We start from the raw sequence: 27,867 nt of genomic DNA on the forward strand, positions 1-27,867 counted from the left end.
TGCAAATTAAGCACACTGGTTGTTCTTCATTGTTGTGAGAAGAGCATGTGAAGCCATACTGCAAATATGATTCGTCATATTTTCTTTTTTTTGTTTTGCTAGAAGTCGGATTTGAAGCACTGCAACTTGGTTGTGACGGCGTGGCAGACTTATTAGTTGGAATTTTAATTAGCCATTTATCCATGATGGTTAAATAATAATAAATAATTAAACAAAATGTAGTTGAACTTTAACGTAATAATTAAAAACACCAACTGAAAATTACACAGTAAATACACACATGTCACTACGAAGACAAAGCTGAGTCCAAACTGAAGTACAAACAGAAAAATAACTACACTCGAATCTTTACCAGTGCAATGACAACAAATTACGATCAGATCAACCCCGACGCATGGCGTGTTCAAAGTGTGCAGCGCACAAAGGCACCGTATCACAAAGACGCCGAAAAAGAAGCTTTCATTTAATTTTTTTTATTATTCTTTTATAAAAATAATATGCCGATTCGCCTAGCCTAGCTTGATTATGCTTCCGTATTGTATGTGTAAGCTGTAAGGCGACGCGGCGTCTGGGTACTTATAATCACTAAGTTATCTTGCAAACACTGACGCCGGCGGCCAGACATCAATGTCGAACGTTCAGTTGAAAATCGAGGAGCGCGTTGTATTTATTATTTTAAATGCTACTTCCATATTTTCATTTATAGGCCCTACATAACAGTTTTGCATTGCCACTTTTTTCAAAAAATAGTTATAATAAAACTACAATAGTATTTTGTATGATTTTTATTTGTATTTATATTTGTACGTAGTGTGTATACTAATTTTAAAATTTTATTTATAATGATTGAAAAGTATCAGATCTTTGCGACCCCCTTTCAGTAGTCTCGCGACCCCCCTGGGGGTCGCGACCCACAGTTTAAGAAGCCCTGCTTTATAGAATCAACTAGAGTCAGTTGGTTTGACACAGAAAAACTGTTACGTATTAATGTATGTAAAGTTCCACAACAGTAGTGGTTATACGTCATAGATTTACTAAATAAAAAAAATGGCATTGCTATTCTCAAAGGATAATACATCCCATGTCAGGCTTAATAAACAGAATTAGGAATGAAAGGGATTCTCGTTGTTATTATCATGAATATCTGATGAATGAACTGTTCCATAGCTTTCAAAGCCCATTTTGACATTTACAAGCGATATTCAGCCCTACAAGAAATACAACACTGTTCATCACAGGCTGTAGATTGAACATCAATACTCTCAGTAAAAACAACTCTGACTAGTGTTACTTGTATGACACATGTACAACAGTATTAAAAAAAATATGAAAGATAATGATATGACAAATTAATGAACTCCTTTCTGTTAGAAACGATGGATTGCACACATGTCTACTAATTTTGAGTTAAAGAAACATAGATAAAAAAATATAGGTCATTAAACTTCATGAGCGCCTATTATATTATACCTGTTGTGTAATTTATCTATTCATATTGAACTAGTCAGAAGTAACGAGGAGAAAATAATTACAACGGAAAAGAATTAACATGGAGAAAGTAAATTCGATATGTTGATCTACCCTAAACAATTATTGAAATAATCTGGAAGGGGAGAATTATGCTCAAAAACAGTTAATACAATTTTTTAATATAAAATATAATCCTAGATGGGCATTCTGTTTATTAAACAATTATCAGTAGATTCTGCGAAAGAAATATAAATAAACATAAATAAGCAAATAAACAAATGAGAAAAGAATAAATATTAATTAACAAATAGTGTTACACCAAAACACATTATAAAGTAAGTGTGTCGCTTGAGGCAGCGTGATAAAAAATGTATATACAGCTTAAAATATTTAACCATCTGAACTTCCGATTCATCTGTCTATCACGACTTAATGCACGCCTCTTATATAGTTTGAATAGATAATAGTTATCTCAAGAAAAATAGACACCATTATACTAAACCAGTGAAAGAGATATTCCCGCCCATGAGAAAAATTACTCATCTGATATTATTTTCACAGAATAATATTTATTAAATTTAATAATTTAAAGAATAATTATAGTAGAATCTTACAATGAAGTTCTAATCACTGTTGATTAAGTATTAAGTATTAAGTCGATTTAATTCCTGTTCATTACATGCATTTCTAATAAACTAATCTGGTGATTAGTTTTCAGGTAATTCTGGGCTACAGCCACTTTTTCTATTTTATATTTTTAAGTCAAAAGTTCCTTTATTCTATTTTCAAGAAGTTTCAGGAAGAAACATATATATTAATGAAAATTCATTAAAACTAAATAAATAAAAAAATATAGTTTTTGAAAAATCTTTATTAGAACTTCGTTTAGAAAACTAATAATTAAAATTGTAAATCGTAAAAATTTCCTTTATGATGGATTAGGAAAACAGAGAGATAAGAAACTTGTGTAAGGAGCCTGAAATAGCGTCCAACTGTTCAAAATGTCAGCCATCAACCTGAAAACATATCTCAGCATGGTGAGTTACAGATGAGATAGCATTTTCTAGCATCCTTGGGTTGTTTTTGATTTCTTCAATGTTCCATGTGATTCTTTGTAAGAGTTCATTTCCATTTTCTGATTTTTGTGCATACACTAAAGATTTCCATATATCCCCACAAAAAGAAATCCAAGGGATTCATATCAAATGATTTAGCTGGCCATAATTCAGGTCAACCTTGACCAACCCAGTGGTTAGAAAATGTTTAGTTCAGAAAATGAATAATAGAACCATAAAAATGGGCTGGTGCACCATCGTGTTGGAAATCCACTAAGTGGAACATCCTCTAAATGTACTGACAGCTCTTTTTGAAAAAAGTTCAGGTTACCATTACTTGTGAGTCTACCGTTAAAAATGTGAGGTCCAATAAACATTACCTATTATTCCACATCAGACATTTATTGAAAAACAGTGCTAGAAATTAGTTTCAGTGGTTTCATGAAGATTTTCTTAAAGAAATGTTTGTTTCAAGTATTGTTTATTCCACCTCACGTAAATGTTGCTTCATCTGTAAATAATATCAGCAATGGATGCACATAGTTTTGTAATAACCACTGATAATAATTCAGCCACAGATTGTAATCACCTTCTTCAAGACATTGAACTGTTTGAGGATGATATGGCTAGAAAGACCTTCATTGTGTAATGTCTGCCATATACTGTTGCGTTGCAAAACGTGCAGATAATCCACATACTAGTAGTTGTACTTCACTTTGTCATGTGTAAAATCTGCTCATTCACATTTGTTTCCCATTCAAATGCTACATTAAATATTCCACTTTCCCTAAGGTGCTGGTAAGTATCTACAAAAACTTGTCAGTTGGGAATATTTTGATCAGAAAATCTCCAATGATACTTTTCAACAGCTCATGTAGGATTGCCATTACAAAAACTATAGATGAAATGAATGTCGGCATATTCCTAATTTGTAAACTTAAATGGCATTTCTCTTTTACAACAGAACAAATAACTTAATAATTATTGTCAATAGCTTTTAAAATCAGTGCAAATGAATTAGTTAAATACACATTAATAAACACAAATGCATACTTAACAAATGAAATAAAATTTTATACTGAATTAATTTTTCAATAACAAATACAGCACACTGAAGAAATATTCTGAATCACAACCACAACAGTTTGAAAATTTTATTTGTAGAGCACACTAATATTGTACAGCATTGCAACATCCCTAGTGGGGAATTAGTGCACCAATAATTAAAAACTAATACATAATACTACAGGCAGACAAATACATATTAGCGTAATTTTTCTGTTATGTTTCACATAAAACTAAATTGCTGTTGCAGGATGTTTATAGATAATTTACACCAATTTTTTCAGAATTAAATTTGTTATCAATTTAAAATACAAGTTTTATTTGTTTGTTGCCAATTAACAAAGTTATTTTCAAAGAAATCTTTCGTTAGCCGTAACTTGGAACTTTTTTCATTATTTTAATGTGAAAAATACGTTTATGAAGTTTACCAGAATCCTCTCCCCTATATATCTATAGTGGACTCAATATATATATATATACCGCCCGCTGGCTAAACGGTGGACGAGCAAAGCGAATCTTGACCGGATAGTTGTAGAGTAATAATATATACTTTGAAGTTGATCTTTTAATTAAAGTATTTAATGTGAAAATTCAAGAATATTAGTAGGTAAACTTATTGAAAAAATATTCTCACCTTTCCATTTCAAATATAGTGACCTCATTTTTCCAAAAGAGCTCCGTTTTTTATAGACCATTTCGTATTTGAAATAGAAGTATAAATTAAGAAATTGAAATAAAATAGTCATTATAAAATAAAATCGCAAGATACATTTTTTCAATTATTCTTTAAAAGTCAATTTTTTTAAAGTTGGCGTCAAATCAAGGGATAGTATAATTGTTTTTAATTGTGCATTTACTCCAAAAAGTCAAAATTAGAGAAGAATTGAAAAAAATAAATATTTTTTTACCTTTAAGTCTGTTATTATTTTTTGAAGTTTATTATATTTCATTGACACATACTGTTGACAATATTATTACGGCCGCTAGAAGGTGTTGTTGTTTGAATTGGTGTGTAGGATTAGTTGCTTACATTTAACGGTGTAAACTTAACCTAATTTGTACAATGTTAGTATATTTTGTTAGCTAAATCAGCTATTAATTCAAAATGGGAGCCGAAGTTCAAATAACTAATATCGTTAATGATATATTGGTAGTATTTAATTTCATTTTTGTAGAAAATTATTTTAGATATTAATTTTGCTATTTGCATTTAATTATAGTAAAAATAGTTATACATCTTAAGTGTTATTTAATGATCGAAGCCGCAGTGTTAATGTAGTAACGCTTTATTTACATACATATAATTTTTCTTGTTTTGTTCTATTGTTATTGTTTAATTACAAAATAGTTTAATAATATGGTAGTCTACTTGCTGAAGGTAGTTAGTCTTGAGTGGTACTAAGCTGCTGGATCAACTCGTTTTCTTTGGAACAAAGGAAAATATATATATATATATATATATATATTTCTGAACATTGTGATCATGTTTTTATTTACTTTATGTTGCTCATGTAAGCAAATCGTACTAACCACCCATAACATTAAGAACAGTGTTTACAGTTTTTTCTTTTTTGAAATTAATATAATACAATACTTCCAAAAAAAGAATCAGTCCTAACAAAATATTTGAATATAATGTTTAAAGTTACTTTGTTACCTTAGGTCATTAGATTTATATATTATAATAAAAGAATTATAATAAAAGAAAACAGTTCCCAGTTTAATCGTTTTTATTCACGTCTAAATTTTTCATAAAACTACATAACATTAAAATTGTTGATTTGTTTTTTGTTTTGTAGAGGTGTTTAAATGCCTCTGGTGGTATATGTTTTTTCTAGTTTATGAAAGTAGACTTTTTAAATGACAAATTACATTGTCTGTATAAATTATTTGAAGATTTTTATTTTGAAAAATATCCTGTTGTTACTCTAATATTTAAAATTATTAATTTTTGAAATAATAAAGCAAACAAAATTTTACAAATGCATTGCTTTAAATGACTTCAAAATGTTTTCAGTTACCCTTATGAGCAAATTCAGTGAATAACTTAACTTCAAAACATTTTCAATTTTTCAACTATCATCAGTGACTAAAGTTACTGAAAATTGTCATTAGGATCATGAAACATTTTATAAAAAAAGTTATTAAATAAAAATTGCACAGTTTTTTCATCACCAACGGTCATAGGCAAAAACAAAGCAAATTTCATTTTAATAATCAAAGGATTTTCATAAAAAATTCAAGAAAATTAGTATAAAAGTTTGGGAAGAAAATTATTCTAAAAAAATTGTTAGTGCAAACAAAATAAGTGTTCTGTGTGCTTCCTTTTCATAACGAGACTATTTTTTTCCTTTTATCAAGATGCATGTTCTCATTTTTAGTTTCTCATATATGCTGGGTTTTTTTTTTATAAAGTTATAAATAATGATAAAATTGAAAGACTTAACAATTCTAATTTGTACAAGAAAGTAATTCATTTTAAATTCTTAAATTTGTCAAATTAAGGATTGATTAGTAAACTGTTTTTTTTTTTAACATTATCCATTTATGGTAATTTATTTTTGCAAATGGGGATAAAATACTCATTTGTGTTTTGTAAATTTGGATTTTTATAATCAATTTACTATTATATCATAGTAATTAATTTTTACTTTTTATTTGTTAACTTCCATTTTATTTAAATCTACCTTTGCTAATAGGTCTATATGTATTGGAGATAATTTTTGATGTATTCAAAATGTACTTATAGTTTTGGATTTTTATTGTTTTTGAATATATTCTTTTTAAATTTTCATTTCATGAGCTGTTTATCATTGCTTTTTCTTATACACTTTTAATATATTCATTTTATGAATGTTTGAATTCTAATTCAAACATTCATTTTTTTTTTGTCTTCAGTCATTTGACTGGTTTGATGCAGTTCTCCAAGATTCCCTATCTAGTGCTAGTCGTTTCATTTCAGTATACCTTCTACATCCTACATCCCTAACAATTTGTTTTACATATTCCAAACGTGGCCTGCCTACACAATTTTTTCCTTCTACCTGTCCTTCCAATATTAAAGCGACTATTCCAGGATGCCTTAGTATGTGGCCTATAAGTCTGTCTCTTCTTTTAATTATATTTTTCCAAATGCTTCTTTCTTCATCTATTTGCCGAAATACCTCTTCATTTGTCACTTTATCCACCCATCTGATTTTTAACATTCTCCTATAGCACCACATTTCAAAAGCTTCTAATCTTTTCTTCTCAGATACTCTGATTGTCCAAGTTTCACTTCCATATAAAGCGACACTCCAAACATACACTTTCAAAAATCTTTTCCTGACATTTAAATTAATTTTTGATGTAAACAAATTATATTTCTTACTGAAGCCTCGTTTAGCTTGTGCTATTTGGCATTTTATATCGCTCCTGCTTCGTCCATCTTTAGTAATTCTACTTCGCAAATAACAAAATTCTTCTACCTCCATAATCTTTTCTCCTCCTATTTTCACATTCAGCGGTCCATCTTTGTTATTTCTACTACATTTCATTACTTTTGTTTTGTTCTTGTTTATTTTCATGCGATAGTTCTTGCGTAGGACTTCATCTATGCCGTTCATTGTTTCTTCTAAATCCTTTTTACTCTCGGCTAGAATTACTATATCATCGGCAAGAATTTTACTCTCGGCTAGAATTACTATATCATCGGCAAATCGTAGCATCTTTATCTTTTCGCCTTGTACTGTTACTCCGAATCTAAATTGTTCTTTAACATCATTAACTGCTAGTTCCATGTAAAGATTAAAAAGTAACGGAGATAGGGAACATCCTTGTCTGACTACCTTCCTTATTACGGCTGCTTTGTTATGTTCTTCAATTATTACTGTTGCTGTTTGGTTCCTGTACATGTTAGCAATTGTTCTACTATCACTGTATTTGAACCCTAATTTTTTTAAAAATGCTGAACATTTTATTTTAGTCTATGTTATCAAATGCCTTTTCTAGGTCTATAAACGCCAAGTATGTTGGTTTGTTTTTCTTTAATCTTCCTTCTACTATTAATAGAGGCCTGAAATTGCTTCCCTTGTCCCTATACTTTTCCTGAAACCAAATTTGACTTCTCCAAACACTTCTTCCACTCTCCTCTTAATTCTTCTGTATAGAATTCTAGTTAAGATTTTTGATGCATGACTAGTTAAACTAATTGTTCTGTATTCTTCACTTTTATCTGCCCCTGCTTTCTTTGGTATCATGACTATAACACTTTTTTGAAGTCTGATGGAAATTCCCCATTTTCATAAATATTACACACCAGTTTGTATAATCTATCAATCGCTTCCTCACCTGCACTGCGGAGTAATTCTACAGGTATTCTGTCTATTCCAGGAGCCTTTCTGCCATTTAAATCTTTTAATGCTCTATTAAATTCAGATCTCAGTATTGTTTCTCCCATATCATCCTCCACAACTTCCTCTTCTTCCTCTATTACACCATTTTCTAATTCATTTCCTCTGTATAACTCTTCAATATATTCCACCCATCTATCGACTTTACCTTTCGCATTATATATTGGTGTACCATCTTTGTTTAACACATTATTAGATTTTAATTTATGTATCTCAAAATTTTCCTTAACTTTCCTGTATGCTCTGTCTATTTTAACAATGTTCATTTCTCTTTCCACTTCTGAACAGTTTCTTTAATCCACTCTTCTTTCGCTAATTTGCACTTCCTGTTTATAGCATTTCTTAATTGCCGATAGTTCCTTTTACTTTCTTCATCACTAGCATTCTTATATTTTCTACGTTCATCCATCAGCTGCAATATATCGTCTGAAACCCAAGGTTTTCTACCAGTTCTCTTTATTCCGCCTAAGTTTGCTTCTGCTGATTTAAGAATTTCCTTTTTAACATTCTCCCATTCTTCTTCTACATTTTCTACCTTATGTTTTTTACTCAGACCTCTTGCGATGTCCTCCTCAAAAATCTTCTTTACCTCCTCTTCCTCAAGCTTCTCTAAATTCCACTGATTCATCTGACACCTTTTCTTCAGGTTTTTAAACCCCAATCTACATTTCATTATGACCGCTATAAATTATGGTCGCTATCAATGTCTGCTCCAGGGTAAGTTTTGCAGTCAACGATTTGATTTCTAAATCTTTGCTTAACCATGATATAATCTATCTGATACCTTGCAGTATCGCCTGGCTTTTTCCAAGTGTATATTCTTCTATTATGATTTTTAAATTAGGTGTTGGCATTTAAGTTGGGTGTTTAAATTTGGTGTTGTTTTACGCCGGTAATAAAATGTTTTTTTTTTATCTCCGGGACCACCGTAAGGTATTTCTTCAGAAGATGAGATAAATGACAAATAGCGTGTGAAAATGCCATGCCTAGCTGGGATTTGAATCGGGACGTAGGATTTCATGCCAAATTTACAAAGATCTCTTTAAGTTACAAGTGTAAAAATTAACTCTAATAACGTATTTCTGTAACAGATCTATCTTAATTACGAAAGAATACAACATTAATACAAAATTCTTCTATTATGATTTTTAAATTGGGTGTTGGCAATTACTAAATTATACTTCGTGCAAAACTCTATAAGTCGGTCCCCTCTTTCATTCCTTTTGCCCAGCCCGTATTCACCCACTATATTTCCTTCCTTGCCTTTTCCAATGCTTGCATTCCAATCTCCAACTATTATTAAATTTTCATCTCCTTTTACGTGTTTAATTGCTTCATCAATCTCTTCGTATACACACTCTACCTCATCATCATCATGGGCGCTTGTAGGCATATATACATTAACAATCGTTGTCGGTTTAGGTTTTGATTTTATCCTTATTACAACGATTCTATCGCTATGCGTCTTGAAATACTCCACTCTCCTCCCTATCTTCTTGTTCATCACGAAACCTTCTCCTGCCTACCCATTATTTGACGCTGAGTTAATTACCCTAAAATCACCTGACCAAAAGTCGCCTTCCTCTTCCCACCGAACCTCACTAATTCTTACTATATCCACATTTATCCTAAGTAGTCATTATATGTGCATAAAATTGATGTTTGCTGTGCAATTTCTTGCTGTAGGGAATTGATCGATCTTTTGTGTTATTTTATCAGATTGTAAATGATGAAATTAATCGTAGAAATTAATCCAGCAATTTTGTTCGCTGTTTGAGGAAAACAAATGAAAATGTTAGTTTCAGGAAAGTGGCACTATCCGTCAAAGTTTCAGCAGATTTTTAGGAAAAACTTCTGTACTGGCACAGCCATTTCCCATTTTTAGAAGATATTTTATGTTGCATAGATAGCAAAAATATTCCATTTAAAATTTTTTGAGTTTTCAGTAAAGCATTTGAATTAGTTTCACACTTTTTACTAATGAAAAACTATGTATCTGTGGCATTGGAAGAGCTGTTTACTATTAGTTAAAGTTATAATTTCAACCAATTGCCTTACCAATATTAAACAGACAGTTAAAGTTTCATCTTTTAATAACAATACAAAGTAAAATGTAGATCCTCACTTCAAGATAAGAAAACTGGGAAGTGTTCTTGATTTCTTGCATTGCTTATTTTTTATTAATGTCCTGCCTAAAATTCTTGAGTTATTCATTGTTATCCTCTTCGCTGATGACATATCTGTATCTATATGTGAAGGTAATTATTTTAAAGGACTCAAAAATTTATGTTAGCATTTCAAAAATTTATTGACTGAATAGATTGTAACCATCTAACTTCAAATGTGAATAAAACTGTTGCATTCTGCTTGCCAAGGAGACAACATTGTTATTCAATGGTTAGAACTCTCATTAATGATAATGGTAATGTTTCTTTTGTCCATAATGAAAGATTTCTGAGTGTTTTGTTAAATGACAGATTCTCTTGAGATGATCAAATTCACTTGAGATAAACTCGCTTCAAATCATACTCTTTGTCTTGAAGCGCCTTAATAAAATGCTAAACTTATCTTTTTTATAATAAGTATAATAAGTATAAGCTTAAGTTAATATTATAATTGCAATGTTCTTATGCTTACATAAATTCTTGTCTGAAGTCTTAATATCTTTGGCTTTCTCAAAAAGTGAAGAATGTGTTTACAAAATATAAAAATGGACTTTCACATCATTTTTGTGTATCCATAATCATGCATCATGTAAACTGAAAATTGAACATGTTAACTTATCCAGGTTATTTATATATATGAATCTCAATCTTTGCTGTAAAGAATAAACACCTTATTCTTAAAAAATAATAATTCCCAAATCTATCAAATTTGACAACAGAACTGTTTTTGTATAACTCAACACAATATTTCAGCTTATGACAAAGATCCTTATTTTATATAAAGTTGCAATTTTTTATAAATACCAAACCAATTAAAAGATCTTCATGACAATTTATTGCAAATATAATTAAAAAAAGTATTTTTACAGAAGCAATGTTTCTCCATCAAATTTTTAAATAGTGCAATTTAAAACCCCTGAATTTTTTGCATCCTGTTCAATACCTACAATATAAGGATGTGTTAATTTTCATTAAATCCTGGATTATATTTTATTTTGTGCGTTTTTTTTTCATTGTTCCCTTGGTCCATCCAGGCAAATACTGGGGCAGTTAAATTTTTTTTATCCATATAGTAGTGTATCTACCCATTCATGATATCTATATAATATATTATTATGTAACAATCAAAATAAAATATTTACTTATATTTTTAAATATGTTATGTTGAAAGAACGTTTTTTTATCATTCGATGCCAAAAAATTTGTGGTCTTTATTATATCTAGACTATACATTTAGATTATATACATTTTGCTGTCTTTGGAGATCTTAAAAAAATTATAGTTTTTTAGAACAGCACTTTCCTAAACAAGAATAGAAAAGCTACAGATTTGATGAATGGAAAACTCACATTAAAAGTGAGATTTTAATTGTAATTGTTGCAAATGCCATGAAATAGATAAAACCTTGCATCCAGGTCAAAGGATATTATTTTCAACATATATTGTGAAATTAAAAGTAGGTAACATGAAAAAATGTTTAATTTAATTATTAGATTGTGATAAAGTAGTTCAAATATGTATTACCAAATTTAAGTTGTTTATTTTAGAAATATTGTATGATCTGAGAAAATGACCGAGTTGGCAGAGATATGAAGCTACCAAATCACACAGTACAATGTTAGAAAATAGAAGTAGATTATGTTAGGGAAAGGGATTCAGTTACTGATTTTAGGCGTTTTATTTAGTTGTAACACATTCTTACTATTTACACTACACATAGTAAATAGTGTTGACTTTTGACAGATATCTAATACTGTTTGATTGCATGTGCATGATTTATGATGTTCTTGTATGCTGGTCAACTGGCAACCTTAGTGTATCACTTTGGTAACAATTTATCAGCTGACAGAAACTTAATGAATTTTTTTCCACCTCTTACATTTATTCACAATTGTCACTCACATTTATATTCTACATAATTAATAGTAATTAATGATATTTAATACTTTGTTTTACATTATATCTTTAAATAATATAATAGAATTTAATATTACAGTAAGCATAATACTTCCTTTTTTAATACATTATTATTAAATACTTGATTTTAAATGTTCATTTTAGAGGGTTGAAGCTATTGAGGAGGCATTTAGTTGTTTCCTTGTTCATCGCCCGGAAACTGATAAAATTCAGACAGTGTTACAAGAATTACAGTCTGCGCTAAATGAACTCTCTCCTGAACAACAAGAACCTGGTGTTAAACAGTTTCTGACGATGGCCGGTACTATGAAGAATCATAGTAGACTACAACTTTTGTTCAGTTTGTTGGAAAGCTTGGTGTCCAGTAACACACTTCAACCAAGGTGAGTTTGAAATACAAAATGTAAACTATGGTAATTAGTTTGATGTTTTTTTAGTTAGAGATAACCATGCTTTAATAAAAAAAGATTAAAGCTTTGTAAATTTTACATTTTAAAAACTTTGATTATATATCTGAAGATAACTATTTAATAGGATGTGTAAATTCCTATGTTAACTGTTCAGAAAATTATTACAGATTACAGATTACAGATTACAGATTATTATTACAGATACAGATTTTAGTTATAGATACCATTAACATCATTTTTTTTTAAATGCCTTAAACAATATTACCTCAATATTACCTCAGTTGAAGGCATTAGAAAATGTCATTGAATATATATTTAATAGAAATGCATGCTTACTTCCTGGCTATTTTATTGTGAATGAAGTTCAGAAAGGATATCCTGATAATAAAACATGGCCTCATTGGGTAGATTGTTTTTATATATTACAAATGATTAAACCACTCTAATATAATTTGAGTGGATAATGTAACATGTATTGCATATATTTATTATGCAAATTAAATAAAAATATAAATTCATGTAGTTCATAGTTGTCAAATTTTCCCACAATCGTGAAACTTTAAAAAAATAAAGGAAGTGAGGTAGGTCAGAATTTTAGAATTGAGTTTAGAACTTTGAGATATGAACGACCGTCCAAAAGAAGTGGACTACAAAAAATATTATAGTGACTTATTTTCTACATGCTTAAAAAAATGAATATACTGTCTAAAAATCATGAAAATCTGTAATTGTTGGATTAGTTTTGAAAAGAAAGTGTAGCTGTTACATGCTACAATAATAGATAACTATAGAGAGGCTGGACTATTGAAAGATGATAGCAGTCTAACTTTTAGTAGTTTTTTAGCTATCTATCTAAAGATGGTACTGCTTTAATAAAAAAAGATTAAAGCTTTGTAAATTTTACATTTTAAAAACTTTGATTATATATCTGAAGATAACTATTTAATAGGATGTGTAAATTCCTATGTTAACTGTTCAGAAAATTATTCAAGAGGATTGTAGCAGCTAACTTTAAATAGGTTAAAACTTACATTCTTCTTCGCAGGTAGACATAACATTGTTTCATATGGAGAGAATTATCATTAATTTTTTTAATAATAAACCAAACCAAGGTTTGTGTTAAAATCAAATTTATAAGTATTTATTATGCTTAAGTATAATCCTATCTGAAATATAAAATCATCTCTTGAGGATCTGTTAGAAAGTCAAAATGTGTTTACAAGATATAAAAATGGGCTGTTAAATTGATGGTATGCATCCATAATAATGAATCACGTAGACCAGCATTTAGAAAATTAAGCTTCTTAACTTTATCAATGTATTTGTACTTATGAATGTGCAATCTTTAATAAAAAGAATAGTCACTTACTCTTAAAAAGTAACAATATCCACCTCCATTAAATCAGAACAAGAGATGTGATTTCATGTAACTCAACAACACAATACTCTGGCTTACGAGAAAGGAGTTTATTGTGCTTTTCTTGCCATTTTTAATAAATTACCTAATGTTAAAAAAATCTACCTACCAATTTATTTTAAGTACTATTAAAAGATTTTCTTTTATAAGAACAATATTACTTTCTTAATGAATTTTTAAATAATACTAATTAAAAATTAAAAAAAAAAACAGAATTTTTGCCATCTCTATTTAACATTTACATAAATATGTGCTCAAATAATTTTCATTAATACTATTGAATTGTGAATTCTTTTATAGTTATTTTTTATATCTGATATTTTAATTTACTTACCTTAACATTATTTAATGTGTTTATATTTAAATAATTAATTAATCTTAATCACATCTATTTTTTTATTTTGTAATTAATTTTGAATTTATGATGCTGCTGTAATCAAGGTTTTATCACAGTTTTTTTTTTTATCCACTGAACCAAATACTGGGGGAGTTTCTTTTTTATCCGTTGAGTAGCATATCTACCCATTCTGGAAGAAATCTCTACAATATATATTATTTACTGTTCAGAATAAAAGATTTATTTTATTGTGTATGCTCAACTGAAAGTAGTGAAAACTACTATATTTTCTGAGGCAATCCTTTTTTATAAACTTCATTCCAGTCTCTTTTTTTTGCATAATATGGTAGTATTCTCATTGTAAAATGTTCATAGATTAGTCAGATCTCTAGATAGTGGATGTTGAGAGGATGTGTATTTACTAGAATATATATAATCATGACACTATGTGAGTTGGATGGAATGAGTATCAAAACAGAGTAATTTAAAATGAAAAGAGAATAGTTTATGTTAGTAACCTAACAGAATAATATGTCATTTAGTACTCATTATTATTTAATACATACTTGTAAAAAGTGTGCATTGGTAAAATAAAACAAAAATAAGACCAGAAAGAAAAAAAGAATCAAATATCCGACTGAAAATAACAAAAATCAATTAAAAGATTCACAATAAAAAAAAACCTTTTATTCAGCAGAATCTAAAAAAAAATCAAAAATACTAATTATTTGTTAGTTAATTTGGAATGATGGTAATAGAACACTGGATTACCATAATAAGAGAAAGTAGGGAAGAGAAAATTTTCAGGAATTATGAACTGAATACAAACAAAGAAGGCTTTTAAAACTTAACATTTAATGTAAATGTAAATCAAATATATAAACGTATGCAGATTAAGACTATGTAATAGTTTCTTTTTCCTGTTTAGCCTCCGGTAATTACAGTTCAGGTATTACTTCAAAGGATTAATGAGGATGATATGTATGAAATATAGTCTTGTACAGTTTCAGTTTGACCATTCCTGAGATGTGGTTAATTGAAACGCAACTACCAAAGAACATCGGTACCCTCGATCCAGTATTCAAATCCATATAAAAGTAACTGCCTTTACTAGAACTTGAATGCAGGAACTCTCGACTTCCCAAATCAGCTGATTTGGGAAGATGAATTCACCATTAGACCAACCCGGTGGGTTAAGACTATCTAATAGTTAGGCAGAGATTTTAAAACCAAATTGTGGACTGTAAAACTTGGATACAGTCTAGTTATGATGAAATACTGATTGATGTTTAAGAAAAAAATTAAAACCAATGACAAAATATATATGTATGTCTTTTTTTGGTTTTCTAAAATAAAGTGTAGATTAAAAGTGAATAATCTGAAGTTCAAGCAAGCCATAGGAACAAGTATATTTTTGTGATGCTTCATGCTAGCAGCTAGGAAACAGTCACACTCTACAAGCATATTTCATATTAATCAATTGTTTATTATTAAATAAATAAATGAAAAAAAGGAAATTCCTGTTCAAGTATATGATTCCATTGAATGGATTCACACACTGTAAGGATTTGTATAATTCAGTAATTAATAAATTTTAATTGGAACAGGACAAATTTTGATCATAAATTTAGTTATTGAGTAAATAATGCTATATTATTAATTTCTTAATTGTGCTATTTAAATGTTATTTCTTAAAAGTACTAAATAGTTTCGGTTTTTAAAGCTAAATGTAATGTTTGCTAATGATCACAAAAGTGATCAACTTTTTGCTGAAGTTTCTGATATTGTTAAAAAAATTAGGATAAATGAAAGTATTACCCTGTTTTTTCCCTACATGGCAAACTTAACTTGGCTACAGCTATGATTACATGGCTACATAAGTTGACTACAGTCATAATTAATAAAATATACTTACTGTACTTGTTATTTATTCCACATTTATTTCCCTGATGTACAATATCTTTGATGATTTTGTTTCAGAAATTAGCAAATTTACTTTCGAGTTTTGTTGAAAGTTTTCGTCCTACTGCACAGATGGTATCTATTATAGGTCATTCGAAGATGCTGCCTGTTGTTGAACATTCAGGATATGCAAATCATTTAATTAATTCATGGAAGTTAGATCCAACTACTCTTAAATTTTCATTGAAAGGAAATCTTCCTTATGAAAAGTCATTACTTGAACCACAAACTGGTTTATTGAGATGGGTATTAGAACAGCCTTACTCTCGTGATATGGTCTGTTCTATGTTAGGATTACAGAAACAGGTATTACTATTTTTTTAAATTGTATATGTTTGCATGTCAACTCTTTCGCTGTGTATTTGTTTCTACATGTTTTGTTTAAGCTTGTTTATTTAATTTATGTATTATTATTTTTAAATTTAAAATAATAATTGACACTTCATTTTTTTAAATAGATATGTTAACCCTTCACAGGCAGAAACCCATATATGAGTCTCTGAATGTAACCAGCTATTTGTCTTCACGTAGTTACATATAAATTCCAAGAGATGGCAGGAGGTGTTCTTTCAATCATTTTGAGGTGGGAATTCCTGATACAATGTGATTGGGAACCACTTTACTTCAGTTATCAGATGAATTCAATGACCATGCGTATGTAACAAGATGCATATATTATTTTTCTCTGTTTTTCGCTCTTTTTTAAATAATTTATTTACAAACTGTTCCTTCCAAAACTTCATTTTTAGCTTGCCTTGTTTGAATTCAAACAAAATTTTTGAGACAAAAATTCAGAAGGAAATAAATAAAAATATTTATATTATTATAATTATAACAAAACCATATTAGATTATTCCCTGCCTAGGTGCACTACTTCTTCAAAATTGCTATTGTTATTATATTACTATCAATGTTACCATTATTGTTCAGTGTCTTTTACATGAAAAGAACTCAATGTAAAACATAACCAAAATAATTACCTATAGTTTGCAAATTCTAGTGCACTCATTGAGACTTGGGCCGTTTTTGCATAAACGTTGTCCCGCGAGATAATTAAACAGTGTTTCTTAACCAGATTAGTGGCAGAATTCAGCAAAAACACAAGTTATATGTTGTTTTTATGCATGAATGCATGTTTTAACTTGCTTAAAATAGTTTTTGCATGAACTTTTTTTTTGAAAATATCTTCCGCCCACACCCATAAAACATCACCGCCTGTGAAGGGTTAAGAAATTTAAAAAAAAGAAGAGATTTAATTGTATGAAATGAAATTTTTTTGCTTATTCAAGAAAGACAGGGTCCATTAAATGGCCACATATTCTACAATTGTTTTCTATACTTTAAGAATAGATGATAAACTTTCTTTTAACTTTATACAGAACATCTATACCAAAATGCTTGTTATATAACCTCTTAGAATTGTGATTTTTAAATAAACACAACTAAATTTAATAATTACATGAAAGAAGGAAATTCCTATAAAATGAATTTACATAATTAAAGAATTTGTTTAATTTATTTTTAATTATGTAAGTAATTTTTATAATTATTTTCAGCTTTAATTCTATAATATCTAATGCTGTTGTATTACGATTAACTTTTGGATTTTTCATTACAGCATAAGCAGAGGTGTGTTGCTTTAGAAGAACAACTTGTAGAGCTTATGATATTAGCCATGGAAAGAAGTGAAGCTGAAACTGCTCCGGTTGAAGGAGAAGATATGACCAACAGTCACTGGTTGTGGTTGCATTTGTCTAGTCAGCTTATATATTTTGTCCTCTTCCAGTTTGCAACATTTCCCAATATCGTTATGGCACTTCATGATAAGGTACTAGATTAACAGTGTTTATTTTTAGAGTTTAGTAATAATAAGATTAATTGTTTTTTTAAGTTTACTATGTTTCTTAAGCTCTAGCATTTTATGTTAGAATGCAGTATATAATTGTGGCAAATGAAAAATGGCAAGGCTGACCAGATGTCAAACCGATAACCTTCTACATGAAAGGCAAAGATGTTAGTAGCAAAGTTAGTAGTTCGTATGAATATTAGAAATTATTTCTTGTAATTTTTGAATAGTTTGTTGACTAACTGCAGAAGCTTAATATTATTACTGATTTTAAGGAATTGGGACTATTGTGAATAAATTCAGCTATTTAATGAGACTGTTATTATGAGCTATACTTTGAAGTAATGAAATTTTTCACTTTTATGTGTTTACATAATTTAATTTCTACAGGTGTTTAGCAACAAGTGTTAATGTATGGTGATCGTATCTCTCAGTTTTTTATAGTAATGGATCAATTAACTCACTGCTTATAAAAAATGTGTTTTCTCTTTAAATAAGGACTGAAATTTTGTGTTTAAGTTAATATAGATGTAGTCTTTTTGTTCCCTCTTTACAATAATTTTTTACCCTTCTGTGAGAGTTTGTGGGTTAACAGAAGTTGTGTTTATTACCTGTAAAATGTTAACAAATGCAAAATAATGAATTTGATTAATTGAGCAACTCTTCTGCAATTTTCATATATTGAAAATTTATAAAGGTTTGATAATAGTGTGTACAAAAATTTGTAATGAACAATTGATTTAAATGTTTTATCTGTAAAAGATATAAATACAGGTATAAAAAAAATAAATACAGAACATAATTTTTTGTGGTTGAATAAATTTTGCCTGAGGTATAAGAAACTGAATTTTATAAAAAATAATTTTTTCCTTAGGATTCATGTACAGTTTGCATTACAGCATTCTAACTTATGATTACTATAAATAAAAACCTACACACACACACACACACACACACACACACACACACACACACATATATATATATATATATATATATATATATATAGAGCACTACACAAATGTATATATATTTTTTTTATTAATTTTTTTTTGAAAATCAAGTAATTCATTAACATATTGACTACTGTGCTAATTAAATCAATATTAACTGAAAAATTAACTATTATATATACTCTGTATATATATAGTCATTATTAACTGAAAATTTAAATCACCAAAACACAGTAGCAGATGTAAATATAAAAAACTAACACCAATAATCAACTTTCGTGGGATCCCACATCATCAGTTTGTATACAATTACCTGAAGAAGAAACTAATCTTACTAAAAATGGAGAACCTGTTGCAATGTAATACCATCCTCCTTTCAATTTGCATTATCAATTTCATTGTTGTCATATTAATGCTGTTCACTCTAAACCTACTTATCTAATCGTTGTCGTACCTGCAACAAATGATACGAGATGCTTCTTCACTCGTTTGTCGCGAAATATTGTTAACGTTTCATAATAAAATTTTAAAAGATTTTTATAGTTAATAATTTTTGCAACGAACCCATAATAGATTGTATTTATTTTAATCCCTTACTTACGGGCAGTCATAGATTTTCGTTGCGAATGGCACATAGGAAAATGTAATTAAAAACGGCGACGCGAGTCTGAAACGTTTAGGAACCACTGCTTTTGACTTCTTTGAATGAATAACAAGAGAGTGTGCTTTGATCATAAATTATTTTACAGTATCAAACGATCAAGAACAGGAATGAAATTTTATTGCATGGAAGCACAAAATAAATTGTAGAAGTAGGTGTTATCCTGACCATAAAACACAGACATTGATTTCAATGGCCGGTCAATGAAGTGAATAATATTTTTTTTAAATCACATTTTACAAAAAAAATTAAAAAATGATTTATTTTCACACTGTTTTTATCATATACAGAATACCATGATTAATTAATCCCTTGTATAGGGGACTTTATAAAGTTTTTTGCAAAGCCCATAATTTTTTCCCTAACTTCATTTTAAAATATGCAAATTAAACATTCATAACGAGAAGGGGGGAAAGATTACTTAATTTTTTTTTTCTTGATATACTTCAATAAAAATCAGTTATGTTTTCACGTATACAGTGGTTAATATATAAAAAGTTCTCCTCAGATTAGAAATCTTTAATGTAATACTAACAAAAAACTCTTGCAACAGAATGCAAACCATAACCGACTACGTGTAAGAGATAATTTAGTGACTTTGTTAAATAAATGATAACTTACCAGATTAATATTTTAGCTGGTGGTTAGAAGCTCACACAACTGGTCCAGTGGTTACAACAATTGAGGTTAGATATGTTGCTTGATAAACATAATGTGTCTACAGAGAATACAACAAAAGATTTACTATTAGAAATATAGTAACACGAACCAAATCATATACAAATAATTATTAAAAATTAAATATAAAATTAATACCATTTATTCAATTAGAAAAATAAAATGTTCAATGTAGTAAATGTTTACAAGAAGCTTCTTATTAATATTTAAGGATAAATAACTATAATTGATCGTTTTTATTAAAACCTCTAATGCACAGTTCCATGAAATGATGTAACATTAATGTTGTCAAAATTAATACTGTCTTAAACAAAAAAAATCCTTCAATTTTTTACATAAAGAAATCTGATCATAAGGTTTTATATTCTTTTTTTATAATCTAATAAATTGAAAATTTTACTCACTTATGTCATTTAGATGCTGATACTGTTATTCTTAAACTGCAATCTTCACTTGACCTTGTTGAAATTACATTTTTCATATTTTCTTTGTTATACATTCATCATCACATGGAAATTTTCTAAGTATTATTTTAGTTTTCTTGTTCCAACATTAATTTTTAAATATACAAATATTTTTGTGCCGGAAAAAACCATGAAACAAATTAAAATAATATTAGTATAAAAATTGTAAAATAAATTAACAATCTAATAATATATTAAGTCTTCTGGAATCAAATTATTCATTTCTTCTCTTCATCACACCATAGTTTTTATCCCTGATTAGTTTAACAATCTGAAACAAAATTATTAAAAATATCAAATCAATTCGTAAAAACACAGTTACATGTATGTAAAATATATTGCATAATAAAATTTAAAAAAACATAGGAAAATTACCCATACCTTTACCTGGCTTCCGAGCATTCACTTTAATTTTAAATATAAGTAACAAAAACTTTTTAAAATTATATCGGAGTTCAAAATAGGGAGATTTGATGTTTCGTTTATGAAACGCGAGGACAATAAACATAACTAATTTTAACTTAAATAACATAATGCACTTGTAAAAATAATAAACACATATAACACTACTTAACACAATGACCAACATACTAAACAAAAATAATTCTAATGAAACACAAAAACACTACAAAAAACATACAACACATAACATAAAATACATTTAAAATCCACTGAGGGGTTTAAGGGAAATTAGTTTATGGAACGTGAACGCGACTTAAAAAAATACAAGTCAAAACCTAAAACACAAAATACACCTGTAATAAACACAACATGCAAAAACATAATTAAAAACATTTACAACATACACAGAGACTTACTTTTGGGGCGGGTATTTCGGGACGTGAACGCGAATTAGCATAACTAATTCCAAAGTAAAACGCATAATGAAACAGTAATAAACATAATTAAAAAACAATTACAACCGTTTTAGGGGCAGCGAGATGATGGGTTATGGAATGGGAACGCGACTGAACATATCTCTAACTTATAATACTTAATGACCCAGTTAACATGAAGAAAATTTACAAACTACTGAGATGATTACCTGAAAAATGCGATTTTTTCCAATGTCCTAACACGCTAAATTACTCCACTATGCACATGCATCCAATAAAGAATACATAATTACCTGAAGAAGAAACTAATCTTACTAAAAATGGAGAACCTGTTGCAATGTAATACCATCCTCCTTTCAATTTGCATTATCAATTTCATTGTTGTCATATTAATGCTGTTCACTCTAAACCTACTTATCTAATCGTTGTCGTACCTGCAACAAATGATACGAGATGCTTCTTCACTCGCTTGTCGCGCAATATTGTTAAAGTTTCATAATAAAATTTTAAAAGATTTTTATAGTTAATAATTTTTGCAATGAACCCATAATAGATTGTATTTATTTTAATCCCTTACTTACGGGCAGTCATAGATTTTCGTTGCGAATGGCACATAGGAAAATGTAATTAAAAACGGCGACGCGAGTCTGAAACGTTTAGGAACCACTGCTTTTGACTTCTTTGAATGAATAACAAGAGAGTGTGCTTTGATCATAAATTATTTTACAGTATCAAACGATCAAGAACAGGAATGAAATTTTATTGCATGGAAGCACAAAATAAATTGTAGAAGTAGGTGTTATCCTGACCATAAAACACAGACATTGATTTCAATGGCCGGTCAATGAAGTGAATAATGTTTTTTTTAAATCACATTTTACAAAAAAAATTAAAAAATGATTTATTTTCACACTGTTTTTATCATATACAGAATACCATGATTAATGAATCCCTTGTATAGGGGACTGTATAAAGTTTTCTGCAGAAATTTTCTGCAAAGCCCATACTTTTTCCCTAACTTCATTTTAAAATATGCAAATTAAACATTCATAACAATAAGGAGGGAAAGATAAATTAATAATTTTTTTTTCTTGATATACTTCAATAAAAATCAGTTATGTTTTCACGTATACAGTGGTTAATATATAAAAAGTTCTCCTCAGATTAGAAATCTTTAATGTAATACTAACAAAAAACTCTTGCAACAGAATGCAAACCATAACCGACTACGTGTAAGAGATAATTTAGTGACTTTGTTAAATAAATGATAACTTACCAGATTAATATTTTAGCTGGTGGTTAGAAGCTCACACAACTGGTCCAGTGGTTACAACAATTGAGGTTAGATATGTTGCTTGATAAACATAATGTGTCTACAGAGAATACAACAAAAGATTTACTATTAGAAATATAGTAACACGAACCAAATCATATACAAATAATTATTAAAAATTAAATATAAAATTAATACCATTTATTCAATTAGAAAAATAAAATGTTCAATGTAGTAAATGTTTACAAGAAGCTTCTTATTAATATTTAAGGATAAATAACTATATTTGATCGTTTTTATTAAAACCTCTAATGCTCAGTTCCATGAAATGATGTAACATTAATGTTGTCAAAATTAATACTGTCTTAAACAAAAAAAATCCTTCAATTTTTTACATAAAGAAATCTGATCATAAGGTTTTATATTCTTTTTTTATAATCTAATAAATTGAAAATTTTACTCACTTATGTCATTTAGATGCTGATACTGTTATTCTTAAACTGATCATCTTCACTTGACCTTGTTGAAATTACATTTTTCATATTTTTTTTGTTATACATTCATCATCACATGGAAATTTTCTAAGTATTATTTTAGTTTTCTTGTTCCAACATTAATTTTTAAATATACAAATATTTTTGTGCCTGAAAAAACCATGAAACAAATTAAAATAATATTAGTATAAAAATTGTAAAATAAATTAACAAACTAAAAATATATTAAGTTTTCTGGAATCAAATTATTCATTTCTTCTCTTCATCACACCATAGTTTTTATCCCTGATTAGTTTAACAATCTGAAACAAAATTATTAAAAATATCAAATCAATTCGTAAAAACACAGTTACATGTATGTAAAATATATTGCATAATAAAAAATTTCAAAAAACATAGGAAAATTACCCATACCTTTACCTGGCTTACGAGCATTCACTTTAATTTTAAATATAAGTAACAAAAACTTTTTAAAATTATATCGGAGTTCAAAATAGGGAGATTTGATGTTTCGTTTATGAAACGCGAGGACAATAAACATAACTAATTTTAACTTAAATAACATAATGCACTTGTTAAAATAATAAACACATATAACACTACTTAACACAATGACCAACATACTAAACAAAAATAATTCTAATGAAACACAAAAACACTACAAAAAACATACAACACATAACATAAAATACATTTAAAATCCACTGAGGGGTTTAAGGGAAATTAGTTTATGGAACGTGAACGCGACTTAAAAAAATACAAGTCAAAACCTAAAACACAAAATACACCTGTAATAAACACAACATGTAAAAACATAATTAAAAACATTTACAACATACACAGAGACTTACTTTTGGGGCGGGTATTTCGGGACGTGAACGCGAATTAGCATAACTAATTCCAAAGTAAAACGCATAATGAAACAGTAATAAACATAATTAAAAAACAATTACAACCGTTTTAGGGGCAGCGAGATGATGGGTTATGGAATGGGAACGCGACTGAACATATCTCTAACTTATAATACTTAATGACCCAGTTAACATGAAGAAAATTTACAAACTACTGAGATGATTACCTGAAAAATGCGATTTTTTCCAATGTCCTAACACGCTAAATTACTCCACTATGCACATGCATCCAATAAAGAATACATAATTACCTGAAGAAGAAACTAATCTTACTAAAAATGGAGAACCTGTTGCAATGTAATACCATCCTCCTTTCAATTTGCATTATCAATTTCATTGTTGTCATATTAATGCTGTTCACTCTAAACCTACTTATCTAATCGTTGTCGTACCTGCAACAAATGATACGAGATGCTTCTTCACTCGCTTGTCGCGCAATATTGTTAAAGTTTCATAATAAAATTTTAAAAGATTTTTATAGTTAATAATTTTTGCAATGAACCCATAATAGATTGTATTTATTTTAATCCCTTACTTACGGGCAGTCATAGATTTTCGTTGCGAATGGCACATAGGAAAATGTAATTAAAAACGGCGACGCGAGTCTGAAACGTTTAGGAACCACTGCTTTTGACTTCTTTGAATGAATAACAAGAGAGTGTGCTTTGATCATAAATTATTTTACAGTATCAAACGATCAAGAACAGGAATGAAATTTTATTGCATGGAAGCACAAAATAAATTGTAGAAGTAGGTGTTATCCTGACCATAAAACACAGACATTGATTTCAATGGCCGGTCAATGAAGTGAATAATGTTTTTTTTAAATCACATTTTACAAAAAACATTAAAAAATGATTTATTTTCACACTGTTTTTATCATATACAGAATACCATGATTAATGAATCCCTTGTATAGGGGACTGTATAAAGTTTTCTGCAGAAATTTTCTGCAAAGCCCATACTTTTTCCCTAACTTCATTTTAAAATATGCAAATTAAACATTCATAACAATAAGGAGGGAAAGATAAATTAATAATTTTTTTTTCTTGATATACTTCAATAAAAATCAGTTATGTTTTCACGTATACAGTGGTTAATATATAAAAAGTTCTCCTCAGATTAGAAATCTTTAATGTAATACTAACAAAAAACTCTTGCAACAGAATGCAAACCATAACCGACTACGTGTAAGAGATAATTTAGTGACTTTGTTAAATAAATGATAACTTACCAGATTAATATTTTAGCTGGTGGTTAGAAGCTCACACAACTGGTCCAGTGGTTACAACAATTGAGGTTAGATATGTTGCTTGATAAACATAATGTGTCTACAGAGAATACAACAAAAGATTTACTATTAGAAATATAGTAACACGAACCAAATCATATACAAATAATTATTAAAAATTAAATATAAAATTAATACCATTTATTCAATTAGAAAAATAAAATGTTCAATGTAGTAAATGTTTACAAGAAGCTTCTTATTAATATTTAAGGATAAATAACTATATTTGATCGTTTTTATTAAAACCTCTAATGCTCAGTTCCATGAAATGATGTAACATTAATGTTGTCAAAATTAATACTGTCTTAAACAAAAAAAATCCTTCAATTTTTTACATAAAGAAATCTGATCATAAGGTTTTATATTCTTTTTTTATAATCTAATAAATTGAAAATTTTACTCACTTATGTCATTTAGATGCTGATACTGTTATTCTTAAACTGCAATCTTCACTTGACCTTGTTGAAATTACATTTTTCATATTTTCTTTGTTATACATTCATCATCACATGGAAATTTTCTAAGTATTATTTTAGTTTTCTTGTTCCAACATTAATTTTTAAATATACAAATATTTTTGTGCCTGAAAAAACCATGAAACAAATTAAAATAATATTAGTATAAAAATTGTAAAATAAATTAACAATCTAATAATATATTAAGTCTTCTGGAATCAAATTATTCATTTCTTCTCTTCATCACACCATAGTTTTTATCCCTGATTAGTTTAACAATCTGAAACAAAATTATTAAAAATATCAAATCAATTCGTAAAAACACAGTTACATGTATGTAAAATATATTGCATAATAAAATTTAAAAAAACATAGGAAAATTACCCATACCTTTACCTGGCTTCCGAGCATTCACTTTAATTTTAAATATAAGTAACAAAAACTTTTTAAAATTATATCGGAGTTCAAAATAGGGAGATTTGATGTTTCGTTTATGAAACGCGACGACAATAAACATAACTAATTTTAACTTAAATAACATAATGCACTTGTAAAAATAATAAACACATATAACACTACTTAACACAATGACCAACATACTAAACAAAAATAATTCTAATGAAACACAAAAACACTACAAAAAACATACAACACATAACATAAAATACATTTAAAATCCACTGAGGGGTTTAAGGGAAATTAGTTTATGGAACGTGAACGCGACTTAAAAAAATACAAGTCAAAACCTAAAACACAAAATACACCTGTAATAAACACAACATGCAAAAACATAATTAAAAACATTTACAACATACACAGAGACTTACTTTTGGGGCGGGTATTTCGGGACGTGAACGCGAATTAGCATAACTAATTCCAAAGTAAAACGCATAATGAAACAGTAATAAACATAATTAAAAAACAATTACAACCGTTTTAGGGGCAGCGAGATGATGGGTTATGGAATGGGAACGCGACTGAACATATCTCTAACTTATAATACTTAATGACCCAGTTAACATGAAGAAAATTTACAAACTACTGAGATGATTACCTGAAAAATGCGATTTTTTCCAATGTCCTAACACGCTAAATTACTCCACTATGCACATGCATCCAATAAAGAATACATAATTACCTGAAGAAGAAACTAATCTTACTAAAAATGGAGAACCTGTTGCAATGTAATACCATCCTCCTTTCAATTTGCATTATCAATTTCATTGTTGTCATATTAATGCTGTTCACTCTAAACCTACTTATCTAATCGTTGTCGTACCTGCAACAAATGATACGAGATGCTTCTTCACTCGCTTGTCGCGCAATATTGTTAAAGTTTCTAATCAAAATTTAAAAAGATTTTGATAGTTAATAATTTTTGCAATGAACCCATAATAGATTGTATTTATTTTAATCCCTTACTTACGGGCAGTCATAGATTTTCGTTGCGAATGGCACATAGGAAAATGTAATTAAAAACGGCGACGCGAGTCTGAAACGTTTAGGAACCACTGCTTTTGACTTCTTTGAATGAATAACAAGAGAGTGTGCTTTGATCATAAATTATTTTACAGTATCAAACGATCAAGAACAGGAATGAAATTTTATTGCATGGAAGCACAAAATAAATTGTAGAAGTAGGTGTTATCCTGACCATAAAACACAGACATTGATTTCAATGGCCGGTCAATGAAGTGAATAATGTTTTTTTTAAATCACATTTTACAAAAAAAATTAAAAAATGATTTATTTTCACACTGTTTTTATCATATACAGAATACCATGATTAATGAATCCCTTGTATAGGGGACTGTAT

General features: G+C 28.5%; 1 protein-coding gene across 1 annotated transcript in view; it reads left to right on the forward strand.

The window, feature by feature from the left end:
- The first annotated feature begins 2,471 nt into the window (after nucleotides 1–2,471).
- The window catches only part of LOC142326956 (mediator of RNA polymerase II transcription subunit 23-like), a 197,537-nt gene continuing 172,141 nt past the window's right edge, over nucleotides 2,472–27,867 (forward strand). Inside the window, exons 1-5 of the mRNA XM_075369688.1 lie at nucleotides 2,472–2,507; nucleotides 12,208–12,420; nucleotides 12,755–12,877; nucleotides 16,208–16,495; nucleotides 17,808–18,017. Coding sequence (XP_075225803.1) covers nucleotides 2,472–2,507; nucleotides 12,208–12,420; nucleotides 12,755–12,877; nucleotides 16,208–16,495; nucleotides 17,808–18,017 — 870 coding nt within the window. The remainder of the gene's footprint in view (nucleotides 2,508–12,207; nucleotides 12,421–12,754; nucleotides 12,878–16,207; nucleotides 16,496–17,807; nucleotides 18,018–27,867) is intronic.

The sequence above is a fragment of the Lycorma delicatula genome, chromosome 6, assembly GCF_047948215.1.
Source record: "Lycorma delicatula isolate Av1 chromosome 6, ASM4794821v1, whole genome shotgun sequence".
Lineage (NCBI taxonomy): Eukaryota > Metazoa > Arthropoda > Insecta > Hemiptera > Fulgoridae > Lycorma > Lycorma delicatula.